Source organism: Pantherophis guttatus, chromosome 10 (genome assembly GCF_059756535.1).
Source record: "Pantherophis guttatus breed Tessera chromosome 10, ASM5975653v1, whole genome shotgun sequence".
Taxonomy (NCBI): Eukaryota; Metazoa; Chordata; class Lepidosauria; order Squamata; family Colubridae; genus Pantherophis; species Pantherophis guttatus.
In genome coordinates this window covers 18454803-18469585 of record NC_142072.1, presented here as the reverse complement: position 1 = coordinate 18469585, position 14783 = coordinate 18454803, and the positions used below count along the sequence as shown (strand labels likewise).

Here is a 14783-nt window from a genome sequence, read left to right as displayed (position 1 = left end):
AGATTTTGCAATATCCTTCTCCCAGGAGTGGGGAGGGAATGGAGATTTTGCAGTATCCTTTCCCTGGAGTGGAGTGGGAATGGAGATTTTGCAGTATCCTTCCCCTGCCATGCCCACCAAGCCACGCCCACAGAACTGGTAGTAAAAAAATTTCTGACAGGAACTCATGGTGGCAGTTCACGGTGGGCTTCTTCCCAGGAATGTCCACAGGGAGGGTGTCACAAAATCAAGATGGGGGCTACAGCCATGCAACTGAACCCCCCTCTCCCCTTTTATAGGCATAAAAGGAGGGTTACGGATGTAAAAGGGAGCAGGGCTTCAATCATTTGGTTGTAGCTATTATCCTTTTCTCACCCTCCCCTTTGAACCTCCTGTTTCTCCCCCCAACCTGACACCTCTAACATCTCAGTTCATCCCAAAAGTCCAGCCAGCTTCTCTGGGTCTCCTTGATCTATAAAGTAAAGGTAAAGGTTTTCCCTATCCAGTCGTGTCCGATTCTAGAGGGCAGTGCTCATCTCTGCTTCTTAATTAAGGGAGCCAACATCGTCCGAAAACATTTGCATGGTCATGTGGCTAGCATGACTGTACGCCGAGGCGCATGGAACGCTGTGACTTTCCCACCAAAGTGGTGCCTATTTACCTACTTCCATTTGTACGCTGTCGAACTGCTAGGTGTACAGGAGTTGAGGCAAGTAACTGGAGCTCACCCCATTGCACAGCGTTCTCGGGTCTTGAACTCTAGGCTGTCAGCTTTCCAGCTTTGTCTGTATTCCTCCAGGTTTCCTTGATCTGTATTCATCCATAAATCCATTTGGTCTCTCTATCCCTCCTTTTGTTTTGTTTTGTTTTTGACCCCTCTTAAAATGTGCACTTCTTCAGGAACTTTGAAGTGTATTTATAGTCCACGCACATGTCTTTAAACACATTGTGCTGAGTTTCTTCAGAGCTGATAACTGAAGAAAATGGACAGTTTGAGAAGGAATAGAAGATAAGAGGTTGCTAAATACTAATCTTTACCTATCAGGATTCTGCAAGTTGAAATCTCCAGCTGACAATGACTGAATGCTGAAGCCTTCTATCTCTTCCTGGTAATCCCGCTGCAATTTTAAACTCAACAGAAGTCCCACTGATCTGAGGGGGTCTTATATTCAGAACAAGTAGGTTCTTTAGACATTCCTGAAGAAATATTGTAACTGAAGGCCATACTCATTCTGCTGTTATGTAACATCCCACCTAGCCTTGTTGCCGCTGCTACATCTTACCCCAAATTTGGAAATATTGTGTTTATTTTAGAAATGTGACTCAGGGAAACATGGGGGAGAATGCAGATTGGCTCAGTCTGTGATGTAATGTTTTCAAACAAAAACACAACAATGTGTTTACTCAATATAAAAGATTAACTGAAGTTAGCATTTCTCTATATGTGTATAGAGTGTAAAAGAGGGACGCGGTGACTCAGTGGCTAAGACACTGAGCTTGTTGATCGAAAGGTCGGCAGTTCAGCGGTTCGAATCCCTAGTGCCGCGTAACGGGGTAAGCTCCCGTAACTTGTCCCAGCTTCTGCCAACCTAGCAGTTTGAAAGCACGTAAAAAATGCAAGTAGAAAAATAGGGACCACCTTTGGTGGGAAGGTAACAGCGTTCCGTGCGCCTTTGGCGTTGAGTCATGCCGGCCACATGACCACGGAGACGTCTTCGGACAGCGCTGGCTCTTCAGCTTTCAAACAGAGATGAGCACCGCCCCCTAGAGTCGGAAACGACTAGCACATATGTGCGAGGGGAATCTTTACCTTTTACCTTACAAAGCAGAACATAGCCAATACTCCTTTCTCCCATTTTCCCTTAACCCTATGAGATGAGGTGGACAGAATTCCTAGCAGAGAACCAAGCTCCGTGACCATTGACCTCTACCTTTGCAGATTTATCCTGATTTTCCCAGCTGAGAAGTGAAAGAGGAATCCGTCGACAAGAACGGCCCATTGTACTCCGAGGGCAGCGAGGAGAAGGTTGAATCCGATGCTGCTGAAGCCGTATCTCTGCAGGAAGGCCAGAAAATAGGCAAATCCAAAAATCACCATGAGGTTGACATCTTGAAATACTGTAGGGAACACAGAACACTTGTGTCAAGGAGAGCTGGGAAACCCCCCCTCCATCCAGGAGACCCAGCTGTAATCGCCACATCATACTGAGCCTTCATGTGATTCGTTTGGCTTCAACTCAGCTTGCTGCGTAATCCGAGCCAAGGCAGTTTATTCACAAATCATGGCTTAAGAGCAGGGGTGGGGAACGATGATGGCCCCTTTACAACCTGGCTGGCTCAGGAATTCTGGGAGTCGAAGTTCACAGGTCATAGAGGGGCCACCATTTCCCATCCTTGGCTGGGCTTAGCGCAGGGGTCCCCAACCTTGGCAACTTTAAGACTTGTGGACTTCAACTCCCAGAGTTACTGGCTGAGGAATTCTGGGAGTTGAAGTCCACAAGTCTCAAAGTTGCTAAGGTTGGAGACCTCTGGCTTAGAGTGAGGTGCATCAATCCAATCATTGATTGGTGCTGTCTGTTCAATTGGATCTTAAACTAAAGGACACATGGACTTTCAAGCTTTGGATCCTAGGCACCCCATGTAACCGGTAGAAGAGGTCTGCCTATGCACACATATGTTCAGGAAAGACAAGGAACATGCTTCTCTCTGTCCTTTATATGTATGCACACATTTATACATACACATCACTCACTCCCATACCCCTTTCTTCATTCAAAAAAGAAGGTTCTGTGTTATAAGCCAGGGATCTCCAACCTTGGCAACTTTAAGCCTGGAGGACTTCAACTCCCAGAATTCCCCAGCCGGCTTTGCTGGGAGCTGAAGTCCTCCAGGCTTAAAGTTACCAAGATTGGAGACCCCTGCTATAAGCCACAGTGTACTGTAGCCATGATTCATGCAGATCATAGCGGCCCAATTTGCAATGTACTGCTAAGCCATAAAACATGGTTCTCAAACTGCAATGGGAGAGTTCAAAACTTTCATTAAGTGTTTGCTTAACTTCGGCAACTTCCAGAGGCCTGAACTTTTATTTATTTAAAACATTTATATAGCCGCCCAACTGATAACTAACTTCTTAGCAAGGAGTTGAAAGGGTAATTCTGGGTGGCGAGATCCATGTGTTTGGAAGTTGCCAAGACTGGGAAATGTTATTAAAACCAGACAAACCACATCACGGCTTATCAAAGTGAATGAACTCAACTGCAATATAGGCTTACTTCCCCCGGCACAATCGCCTGATGCTATCCATCAAATGGCTTTTGCTAAGTATGACTTTTATGGAAAGAGTGAAGATAAGACTTTGTACAAGCTGTCTTCCCCAGAAATGCTGCAGCTGCTACTACTACTACTATGGAGAATCTCCGTAGACATTTACTATTGCATGTAGTCCTCAACTTACCACCATAAATGAGCCCAAAATTTATGTTGCTAAGTGAGAAAGTTGTTAAGTGAGCTTTGCTCCATTTTACAACTTTTGTTGCCACATTTATTAAGTGAATCACTGCAGTTGTTAAATTAGTAACGCCGTTGTTAAGTGAATCTGGCTTTCCCATTGACTTTGCTTGTCAGAAGTTCACCAAAGGGCATCAGATGACCCTGCAACCATCATAAATATGAACCAGTCATCAAGCATCTGAATCAGGGATGAAATGCTCCCGGATCAGCCCGGATCACCCGATCCGGTAGCGATTTTTCCCTGTGGTTCGGCGATCTGATAGCGATCGCCGCCTGGTATCATTACTTCCTAGTTTTAACCAGGAAGTAATGTTTTTTTACCTTCTGCGCATGTGCAGAAGGTGTGCATGCATACATGATGTGCGCACGTACTTCCAAACTGATAAGGAAGGTAAGTAGATTTCACCCCTGATCTGAATGCAAATCACACAACCATGGGGATGCTGCAATGGTCATAAGTGTGAAAAATGGTCACAAGTCACTTTTTTCAGTGCCGTTGCAACTTCGAATGGTCACTAAACAAACTGGGGTAAGTTGAGGACTACCAGTACTATCCCAAAGGATCAGAGGATGTTCAGAGCTGAAGAAGCTTTTTGGATGAGAAGCGAAACATCTTCAAAGAAAAACCAGAAAGTCCAGTTGTCTCTTGAAAATGCACCTTTTGGGACAACCATGACTTAAGGACTGAGAATCTCCATAGATACCGGTACTAGCGTTGTCTGAAATCATTATTTTATTGTAGTTAGTTCCAGGTCTAGGCTGCAAGGTACAAAAAGCCACCGGATGGCAACAAAGAGTTAAGAGGATTTGCTGTCATCTAATGACTGTTGGGACATTTGCTGCCCAGCTGTAATTTCATTCAAGTTGTAGTACATCCATTATATACAGTATTTTTCGGAGTATAAGATGCACTTTTTTTCCCAAAAAAGAGGGTGAAAATCTGGGTGCATTTTATACTCCGAATGTAGCCCCACCCAGCTTCTCAAACAGAGGTTTCAGAGGCTGAAAAAAGCACCAGAAACAAAGCTTCAGAAAAAAAGCCTCCAAACAGAGCGTCAGAAAGAAGCCCCCAAACAGAGCTTCAAAGGCTTTTTTTATGAAGCTACTTCAGAGGCTTTCAGAGGCAGAAAAAAAAATTTAAAAAAATGCAAAGCACCAAGCTCACAACCAAGGAACCTGTTGCTAAAATTCACCTCTGGGAACAGCTGATTGGGGGTATTCTGGGAGGTTGATCCACCTGCCAATCAGCTTTTTTCTTATTTTCCTCCCCAAAAACTAAGGCACGTCTTATACTCCAGTGTGCCTTATACTCTGAAAAATATGGTATTTATTTCTCACAGGCCTTTCTGAGCTGCTGTATTTTAATACAGTTCTATTAGAACAATGCAGGTTTTTCTGAGCATGGAGGCATTGTGTCAGAGTTCCAGAATGACCCAACTCCAATTGAAAACTCCGAGACAAGCATCCTCTCCAAACTTTCATTTATTGGAATAGGTATACTAGCACATCTGGGAAAACCCGAATCGGAGAGTCCCGGGTTTTCCCTCAGTAAATCAAAACTAACTTGGGTGTTTTAAATTTAAATTGGGTGTTTTAAATTTGTTTTCGGCCAAAATATTTAATAATTTTAATGGATTTTTAATGCTTGTATTATCTGTATTTTATCTTGGCTGTTCACCGCCCTGAGTCCTCCGGGAGTAGGGCGGTATAGAAATTTGATAAATCAAAACTCCCAATCCAGCCCCGGCACCCATCAGTCCGTCACATGGTCCAATCACCCTCCGTCCCAACTTGAGCCATCACTGCAACCACTCCTCCTCCAGACGCAGGAACACCCTTACTTTGACTGAAGGGAAGAATGCTATTATGTCTAACTACAATCACTCTACTGAATCCCCCCCCCCACACACACACACTTTCCCAAACGCAAGAAGTTGGCAGCGGGGAAGATTCCAGCGTTAATATGGCTTCCAAAGCTGACCCATTGTATCTGGCTCCCTCTTTCAAATGACCTGATACTAAAACCACTTCCTTAATTTTGTCACATCAGAACCTTCCTAATCTTGACTCAGGCTTTTGGTGTCTTTGGCTCAGTCACAGGTAGGGAGTTGTATCTGACACTTTTTGAATGGAAAAAATGTGCCAGAATACTATGCAACATCTTAACATTTTTGATCACACAGCAGACAACCCTGAGTACCTTGTGCTCCGGATCTATACCCTGTTAGCTAAGAGCAAGAGAAAATACTTTAACACAACCAGACAAACTCCTTTCAGGCCAAGGGTTGTATTCAACTTTGAATAGCAGACACAGAGGTGGGTTTCAGCAGGTTCTGACCAGTTCTGGAGAACCGGTAGTGGAAATTTTGAGTAGTTCAGAGAACCGGCAAATACCACCTCTGACTGGCCCCGCCCCCATCTATTCTCTGCCTCCCGAGTGCCAGCTGATCGGCAGAAAATGGGGATTTTGCAGTAACCTTCCCCTGGAGTGGGGTGGGAATGGAGATTTTACAGTATCCTTCTCCTGCCACGCCCACCAAACCACACCCACTAAGCCATGCCCACAGAACCAGTAGTAAAAAAAATTGAAACCCACCACTGAGCAGACAGGACAAGGAATAAGAACCAAAACTAGATAAGAGTTAATTTAAAGTAAATCCAATTCAGTTAATGCTAAATTAGGTCTGATGGTGAAGGCACCAGACCAGAAACCAGGAAACTGTGAGTTCTAGTACAGCCTTTAGGCATGAAAGCCAGCAGGGTGACTTTGGGCCAGTTCTTCTCTCTCAGCCCAACCCACCTCACAGAGTTGTTGTGGAGGGAAAAATAGGAGGAGGAAGGAGCATTAGATATGTCTGTCGTCGTTTTGAATTATTCATAAAAAACACAAAGGTGAGATATATATAAATATATAAATAGCAAGTAATTTCAGCCTTCATTTTAAAAAGTAGAATCTGATAGTAATTTGGCAGGAGGTCGGGGAGGGGACAAATCTGAAGTTTTTTGGGGGGAGGACAGAGGCTATCCTCAAATCTGGACCATGTATCTCTAGATTGTGCCAAAGACTCTTCAGGGGCTCAGCTATGCATCTCCTTCAATTTTATCTAAAGATGAAGGAGATTTGTACTATATCTGTTTAATGAGTCTGTCATCTGCACCTCTATAATTGTCTGGTTTGGTTCTGCAACCCAAGACAGACACAGACTTCAGAACTGCAGAAAAAACAATTACTACCAACCTGCCCTCCATTGAGGACCTGTATACTGCACGAGTCAAAAAGAGGGCTGTGAAAATATCTACAGACCTCTCAAATCCTGGACATAAATTGTTTCAATTTCTACCCTCAAAAGGATGCTATAGGGCTCGCACACCAGAACAACAAGACACAAGGACAGTTTTTCCCCGAACGCCATCACTCTGCTAAACAAATAATTCCCTCAACATTGTCAAATATTCACTAAGTCTGCATTACTATTAGTCTTCTCATCGTTCCTATCACCCATCTCCTCCCACTTATGACTGCATGACTATAACTTTGTTGCTTGTATCCTACAATTTATATTGATATTGTTTCCTAGTATGATTTGATTGCTTATTTGTACCCTATGACTATCGTTAAGTGTTGTACTTTATGATTCTTGTCGAATGTATCTTGTCTTTTTATGTACACTGAGAGCATATGCACCGAAGACAAATTCCTTGTGTGTCCAATTACACTTGGCCAATAAATAATTCTGTTCTGTTCTGTTCTGTTCTGTTCTGTTCTGTTCTGTTCTGTTCTGTTCTGTTCTAGTCTAGTCTAGTCTAGTCTAGTCTAGTCTAGTCTACTCTACTCTACTCTACTCTACTCTACTCTACTCAACTCTATTTTCTATTCTATTAACTGTATCCTCTCCTCTCAACTGGGGCTGTACCCAATGAACAGTGTTGAATTCCTCACAGCTGAGGAGTTGCAAGAGGCAGCACAACTGGCAGAGCCTTTCCAGAGAAGAAACTTCCCTGAGATAGCAGCCTTTACATAATCTTCCAATGCCACCAAAGACAGTCTTCAACTCCAACAGCAAGCACGCAACCTTACCTGGGTAGTCTCTTGCAAGATTTTGACTGCGGTTGTCGTAAGAAACGAAGAAGCCAAATATAAGGATTAAAGCAGCTTCCAAAAGAAGAATGAGCGCAGGAAGACGAATCCGGAGATTGGGAGGATACTGGGAAGACATCGTGGCTTAAAAGAAAAGCAGCAAAACAAGGACCGAGCAAGCGTTAATACAGTCCCTTTGGTTCAAACAGTCCATGAGTCTCCACTGAAAAAAAAAAAGAAAAGAAAAGAGAAAGCTGTGAAGGAGATAAGGGTTCTTAGAAGGAATTAGCAAAGCACTTAACCCTTATCTAAGACAGGCCAGGGAGACTGCCTGACCTGTGCTGACAAATGTTTGATTAGTATTGAGCAAGCTGGTTGTCTGCAATCATGAGAGTCATACCAAAATGTATACTATTGAAAACCTCCCAGAAGTAGACACTAACATATTCTCATCAACTTTGTGAGCCTGACATAGGTGCACTTATTTGAACTCGGAGGAGACAAGAAGGACGATACTGTAAATGCATGTTCCTGGCTAATTCCTCCCAGGGACAAAAGCAAAGTTCCAAATTGATGTCCATTTAAACAGGTCTCACTAAACCAGCGGTCGGCAACCTTAAACACTCGGAAGAGCCATTTGGACCCGTTTCCCACCAAAAAGAAAACACCGGGAGCCACAAAACCTTTTTGACATCTAAAATGAAGGTAACACTGCATATATCGTTTTTTAACCTTTATGCTATGTATAAAAAAACTATAGCCTGTTAATTTATGAAATCAGTGAATGGCCACAAAACTAGCTTATGTAGTTGAATTCACAGACTTCATCCACTTCTTGAAATGATTTGTTTTCAGATCAATCATCTTTACGCTGATGATACTCAGCTGTACATCTCCACCCCAGACCACCCCAATGATGCCCTTGCAGTGATGTCCCGGTGCCTCGAAGCCATGCAGATCTGGATGGGGAGAAACAGGCTCCGACTCAACCCTTCCAAGACCGAGTGGCTGTGGCTGCCGGCGTTCCGATATAGCCAGCTGATACCATCGCTTACTATTGGGGGCGAGTCATTGGCCCCCACGGAGAGGGCTCGCAACTTGGGTGTCCTCCTGGACACACAGCTGTCTTTAGAAGAGCATATGACAGCCGTGGCCAGGGGAGCTTTCTATCAGGTTCGCCTGATTCGCCAGTTGTGACCCTTTCTAGATTGGGACTCCTTACGCACAGTCACTCACTTCCCATCTGGACTATTGTAATACTGTCTACATGGGGCTCCCCTTGAGGTGCACGCGGAGGCTCCAGCTGGTCCAGAATGCAGCTGCGCGGGTGATATTGGGAGCAACATGGCGCTCACATGTAACACCTCTCCTACACGAACTGCACTGGCTCCTGGTGGTCTTCTGAGTGCGCTTCAAGGTGTTGGTTCTTACCTTTAAAGCGCTCCATGGCTTAGGACCTGGGTACTTACAAGACCACCTTCTGCAACCAATAACCTCCCACCAACCAGCACGCTCCCACAGGGTGGGCCTCCTCAGGGTGCCATCACTAAAGCAATGTCGACTGGTGGTTCCCAGAGAAAAAGCCTTTTCTGTGGGGGCACCTACCCTTTGGAACAGGTTACCCCCAGGGATACGAATGATCCCAGATCTTCGTACTTTCCGTCGTGCACTCAAGACCTTTCTGTTTCACCAAGCCGGGCTGGCATAAATCTCTTCTAATTGTTCTAAATCTTTATGCTGTAAATTCTTAACCAATGAACCAAATTGGTTTAATCATCTTGTATTCACATTTTATATGTATGTTATTTTAACTGTTCACCGCCCTGAGTCCTTCGGGAGAAGGGCGGTATAGAAATTGAATAAATAAATAATAAATAAATAAATAACCTTCCACATCAGTTCCGAAATGGCTTTTTCTCCGTCATCTCCATCCAGATATTTTTCAGCAAAGACAGGGTGTTTAGTATCTTGCAACATTCGACTTTTTGTTGTTTGCCAATTTCTCACCAGATATTAAGCATACTGGTAAACCACTTCCCATTAAACGTTCTGTTTTCTTCCGAAACTTTTCTTGGATTTAACAGAATCCAACAGAAGTAGTAAATACAAGCAGATACACTTTTTTTTTTTCAGGAGTAAACTTCTGAGTAACAAATACCTTTACACCAAGAAAAATCCTTCTCTCAAACTTGACCCAACTTAGTTCCTAATAAAACAGTTCAGGATGGGGAAGATAAATATATATTTTGAAAAAAGAGGAACATACTTATGTGGGCACTAAAGGAATGGGAAAATCTGAGAGGTAAGCAAGGGGGGGCGGGGGAACCACCGCAAACCTCCTCCAGTTCATAATAGACACCCAGCCACCTTAACAAAAGGCTACAGAGGGGGAACTCCCACCCCGATTGGCCAAGACTCGATTTCCCAGGACACTTTGCACGGCTGTTACGCTTAGTCCCACTTAGTCCAGAACTCTATTGGTCGTCTTCAGTGCCCTTTCTGTCGAGCGCCATCTTTATTGGCTAAATATACCATCACTTTTGTGAGTGGGCGGATCCGTCCGCGAGCCTTCTTTTAGAAAGTAGCGGGAGCATTCTTCTTTGCCTCTTCTTCTCTTCGGGCCACGGATGACGGGAGGAGTTTTATTGGTCAGCATTTACGTCAATTAATCGTAGAGGGCCGTACCCGAATCCCAAACCAAAGGTTGAGATCAAAGTGGGGGGGAGGAAAAAAACACCACCTTTCTTTCTCTCCCATTGGGAAATATTGAGTCTGCCCCGCCCCTCTTTACTCTAACTCCGCCCCAGGATTGGACATGCTCCTCTTCAATCCTTTCTGTCACAGACTTTCAGGCCCGAGGTTCGCGCGACTGGGCGGTCCTTGTTATCTTAGGAAAGGGCGGTCGGTCGGTCGCTGCCTCTCCTTTTCATTGGCCGGCTCGCCCGTCTCTCTTCGCCTTCGCCCCGCGCTGATTGATTCTTCCCCGCATCGCCCTCCTGTTTGGCTCGCAGCGGATTGGCCTGGGCTTGAAAGGAGGCGGGGCGAGGCGTGGAGCCTGCGCGCGGGGCCGCGGCGGCGGGGAGGGACGGATCTGAAATTATTTTTTATTTCTTTGTTTCCGAGAGGGGGAGAAAAAAAAAAAAAAAAAGGAGGGGAGGAAGGGGCGGGGAGACAGAGAGCCGGAGCACCTAAACGGGAGCGGGAGTCTTTCCGGGCCTCCGCGAGGACCGGCGCGCTCGGATGTTGTCGCCGTGACCCGGGCGGGGCAGGAGGAGAAGCTGCCGCCGCCGCCAGCAGGCCAGGTTGGGACTCCCCGAGCCGGGCGGGAGGATGAAGCGCCGGAGCGCCGACTGCAGCAAACTCCGGCGGCCGCTGAAGCGGAACCGCATCACGGAGGGCATCTACGGCAGGTAGGGCCGCACCTGCCGCGCCCGCCCGGCCCCGCCCCGCCCCGGCCTGTCAGAGGCGCCGTCCCGGCCGACGCGTTCCCCTCAGGCGGGATGGAGCCCCCGCCGCTGCCCCGACACCCCCCGCCGCCTCTCCCCCCTCAGGTTCTCCTCACACACCTTTTCCAAAAAGCCCCGGCCTCCCCCCCACGACCAAACCGGGCTTCCCTTCCTTCCCAGCCGCCTTCAAGATAGCGCTGAGGCGACTTTGCCCTCATCCCCAGCCGGCCCGGAGGATCGTTTGGGCGACCTATCAATTTCCTCTCTCTCCCCCCCCTCACAATTTCCGCGGGTCTTCATAAGAAGAAGGGGAGGGAAGCATGGGAGTTGTAGTGCAGCCTGCTTGGGTGGAGGGAAGGGGTGCCTGTCCCTCAATAACTTCCCCTCTCTTTCTCTCCCCCCCCCCCCACCGTCCCCAAAAATGGCAAAGCTCTGCCCTGTTTCTGGAAGTGGCCTTGTGGTGGTGGAGGTGGAGGTTGGGCTTCCTTTCAGTTTTCCTTTCCTTTCCAAACTCCAGGCTGCTCCCCATCAAGGTTTTTAATCCCAGCTTTTAGGGCTGGCAGCTGCTAGCCCAATGTTTCTCAACCTTGGTAGCTTGAAGATGGGTGGACTTCAACACCCAGAATCCCCCAGCCAGCAGCGCTGGCTGGGAGATTCTGGGAGTTGAAGTCCACCCATCTTCAAGCTTCCAAGGGTGAGAAACACTGGGCTAGCCTGATCCACAGGATGGCTGGCTCAGTGGGATTGGTTTTGTAGTCCTGTGTCTCTGGAAAGCACCAGGTGTTTGGGGGGGTTTTGGGTGGGGAGAACAGTTGGTCTCTGGAGGGGAATATATGATGTTTGTGACCCACCTTGGATAAAGGGGTGAAGCAGCAGTGTTTTTAAAAGTCAGAAGTCCCTTTCATACATAAACTTGTCGTTCAGATTTTAAACCTCTTTGTGTGTGTGTGTGTGTGAGAGAGAGAGAGAGGGGGGGGGGAAAGGTAACAGTAACACGGAAGGGATCTTGGAGGTCATCTAGTCCAACCCCCCTGTTCATACAGGACACATGTAGTAAGGATTCGAACTGCCGAACCGCCAACCTTTCTGATCGACAAGCTCAGCCACTCAGGTTCTTCTACCTTACAAGCTACTTTAAGCCGCAGTTCTGAGAGCAGCTTTTTAAGAGACTTTAAGAGTGGAACAGTGTGGTCTGCGGACCGGATTTCCTTTCCTGGCAGCCCCATTTCTGCCTCCCATTATATGCACCCTTGGCCGGTCTCTGCCCTTCGAGCTTGGACACTTGGCACCCAATGGAAGTCATTTCTCTTGAGTCTACTGCTCCCCTAGGTAGTTTTTGTACCCTTTGGTGTTACTCAACCTTGGCAACTTTTTAAGGTGTGTGGACCTTCCAACTCCCCAAATTTCCCCAGCCGACGTAACTGGCTGAGGAATTCTGAGACTTGGAATGAACCCTGCTTAAAGTTGGCCAGGTTGAGAAACACGGCTTTAACGGTAGAAGTAGCTTGTGATCTTCTGCAAGACTCTGTGTGAAGTCATTCCTTTCCTGTGGTTGGTCCTCAGTCTACACCACACCTACACTAGGAATCTTGCCCTGACAGCCTGTCTTTCTTCTAGAACAGCCTTCCCTAATAGTGGTGTCCCACATGGTTAGTCTATTATTACTTAGGCCTCATCAGATTGTTTTGATGCTCTCAAATCTAAGTTGTAAGCTTTCTATGTTGTAAGATGCCCAGAATCGTTGGATATGAGATCGGCAGCAAATAAATTTTATAAATATACTCTACCAATCCAACAATTAGAAGCCATCCATAGTTTCCCTCTCATAGAGAACATCTTCTAGAATCCCCCATTACTTCTAGATTCTTCTCAACTCTTCCGTTTGGCAATGTTTTCAGGGATTATTTTGCTTTCCTACTCATTTATTCATAACATCATCCAGTGAAACAGCCACCTCTTGAAAGGACGAACAAGAAAGAGACATAAGTTTGGCCAACACTCTTAGCTCCCATTGGCTAATTGTAGATTCTGTAATCCTCAAATTCAGAGGACACCTGTTTTTTTGTTTCTGCTCTATGTTGACAGAGTTTTCTGTAGGAAACTTCTGATTTTGTAATTTTTAATGCTATCTTTGTATTTGTGTCCTGCAGTGATAACTCTTTTCTGTAGATGATGTTTAAGGACCTCTTCCTGTAGCCCTTATCTACATTAATGAGCCTGGTCTCGCCTTTTCATCCCTCCCCATTGTACTTTGCCAAGCTACTCCATTGCCCCTCCTCATGCCATTAGTGTTTCTTGTCAATGAGCCTTGGTAATGACTCGACTCATTTATTATGATCATCTGCTTTTTACTATTTCCTCAGCAATTACATTTCCCGGTCCTTCTCTGTAACTGTTTTACACACCTTATGTTTTTCTCTATGCTTAGTTTTCTCGTGTTTACTTCCCTACCCATTTATTATTTGCCATAGTCCCTTACCCAAAGACCTTTTTTGGCTTTATAGTTTTAAATAATGGGCTTTTCCTTTTTGTAACTACCATAACCTTTTTGGAGACTTTTAACTTCAGACTTCCCTCCCAAGCCGGAGAATCATTGTTGGGTTTTTCAATTTTCCATGTCTGTTTTTTTTTCTGCATTATTTTCTTTTTTGGTACTATATCAAAAATGGTTTGTATTCTTTGGCGAGAAAGATATTAAAGTAGTGGAATTTTCTGTGGCGATTTAGTTTTTGCACATTATATGCAATAGTGTTTTGAAGTACTTATTAGCTGAACATAATACTTCATTCACCTCTTCCAATCATTAATTTCAATAGTTTCCCAGTGAAGGTACTACACAATTTGCAGAAAATGCTATATTGCTGTCAATTTATATAACTACAAAGGGCCTAATAGATACAAAGTTTGGCAGACAAATTATACTTGTCATTGGCTAAGCCTGAGGAGTTATGTTTTCACAATGACTGGGAAAGGAAAAGAGATCACAATATCAATTAATACCCACTGCTCTATGAGTTTTGTTTTCAGAGAAGTCACAGATTAATAACTGTCATAAAGAATAATTTAGAATGAGACCCATCTGTGAAAATCTATATTTCCCCCAAAGGAAATTTGCCCACTTGAATTGAAGTTCTGTTATGCAATACTGCATAGCTAACTGCTTAAGAACAGCAGTTATTATTTTCCAGGCTAATTTCTATATTTTTCACATATTTCTGGTGCGTGCTCTATATATAATAGCGAGTGGTACTCTTTAAATGTTTAGGAAAACAGTTGACAGGGCAGGCTGTATCAGTACCGGTATTCTCCCAATTATTACTTACACAAAACAAAATTTGATAAAAAAAGTCTGAGGCTTTTTAAATCAAGGCTAACCAGATCTTTCACAGAAGCAAACAGAGGACTGGCCTAGTTATTTTTCGGCTATCAAAACGCACTGGACAGGGCCTGTTTCTTTATTGATGTGATAAAGTTAGCCCAGTCAAGATCAAATAAAATTATCAACTGCTTGCTTTGAAAAATGATTCCAAATAGAGCCCAGTTCTAGTTATACCTCCTGGACTAGCTCTCTTCTCTGACTGCTCATTTATGTTTATAGTACTAAGATAATCCTTTCCTATAAAGAAGTAAGCATGGCCCTCCCAGCCACAGAATTAATACCAATCTGCATGTCTCTAAATCTAACCTATGATGGTTATTTTTGTCACATACTGTTAAAAATGAGTATACCATTATTTAAGTCCTCTATTCTCTTAGATGGTAATGTT

The 14783-nt window shown here is 44.9% G+C and overlaps 2 protein-coding genes across 12 annotated transcripts in view; one reads left to right on the top strand and one right to left on the bottom strand.

Moving 5' to 3' along the window:
• LOC117663378 (RH-like protein) overlaps positions 1-10338 on the bottom strand; it is a 31260-nt gene extending 20922 nt beyond the window's left edge. For 3 of the 11 annotated variants that reach the window (XM_087876350.1, XM_087876348.1, XM_087876345.1), the window contains exons 1-3: positions 10103-10338; positions 7571-7793; positions 1911-2097 (exon numbers count right to left, since the gene is read on the bottom strand). In XM_087876350.1, the coding sequence (XP_087732476.1) occupies positions 1911-2097; positions 7571-7709 (326 nt within the window). In that variant the 5' untranslated portion in view covers positions 7710-7793; positions 10103-10338. Of the gene's footprint in view, positions 1-1910; positions 2098-7570; positions 7794-9457; positions 9998-10102 lie in introns of those variants that run through there. The other 8 variants (XM_087876351.1, XM_060691448.2, XM_087876347.1 and 5 more) reach the window with 6 other exon arrangements.
• Positions 10339-10433: 95 nt separating this feature from the next.
• MACO1 (macoilin 1) overlaps positions 10434-14783 on the top strand; it is a 73760-nt gene continuing 69410 nt past the window's right edge. The window contains exon 1 of the mRNA XM_034413498.3: positions 10434-10980. Within this exon, the coding sequence (XP_034269389.1) occupies positions 10901-10980 (80 nt within the window). The 5' untranslated portion in view covers positions 10434-10900. The remainder of the gene's footprint in view (positions 10981-14783) is intronic.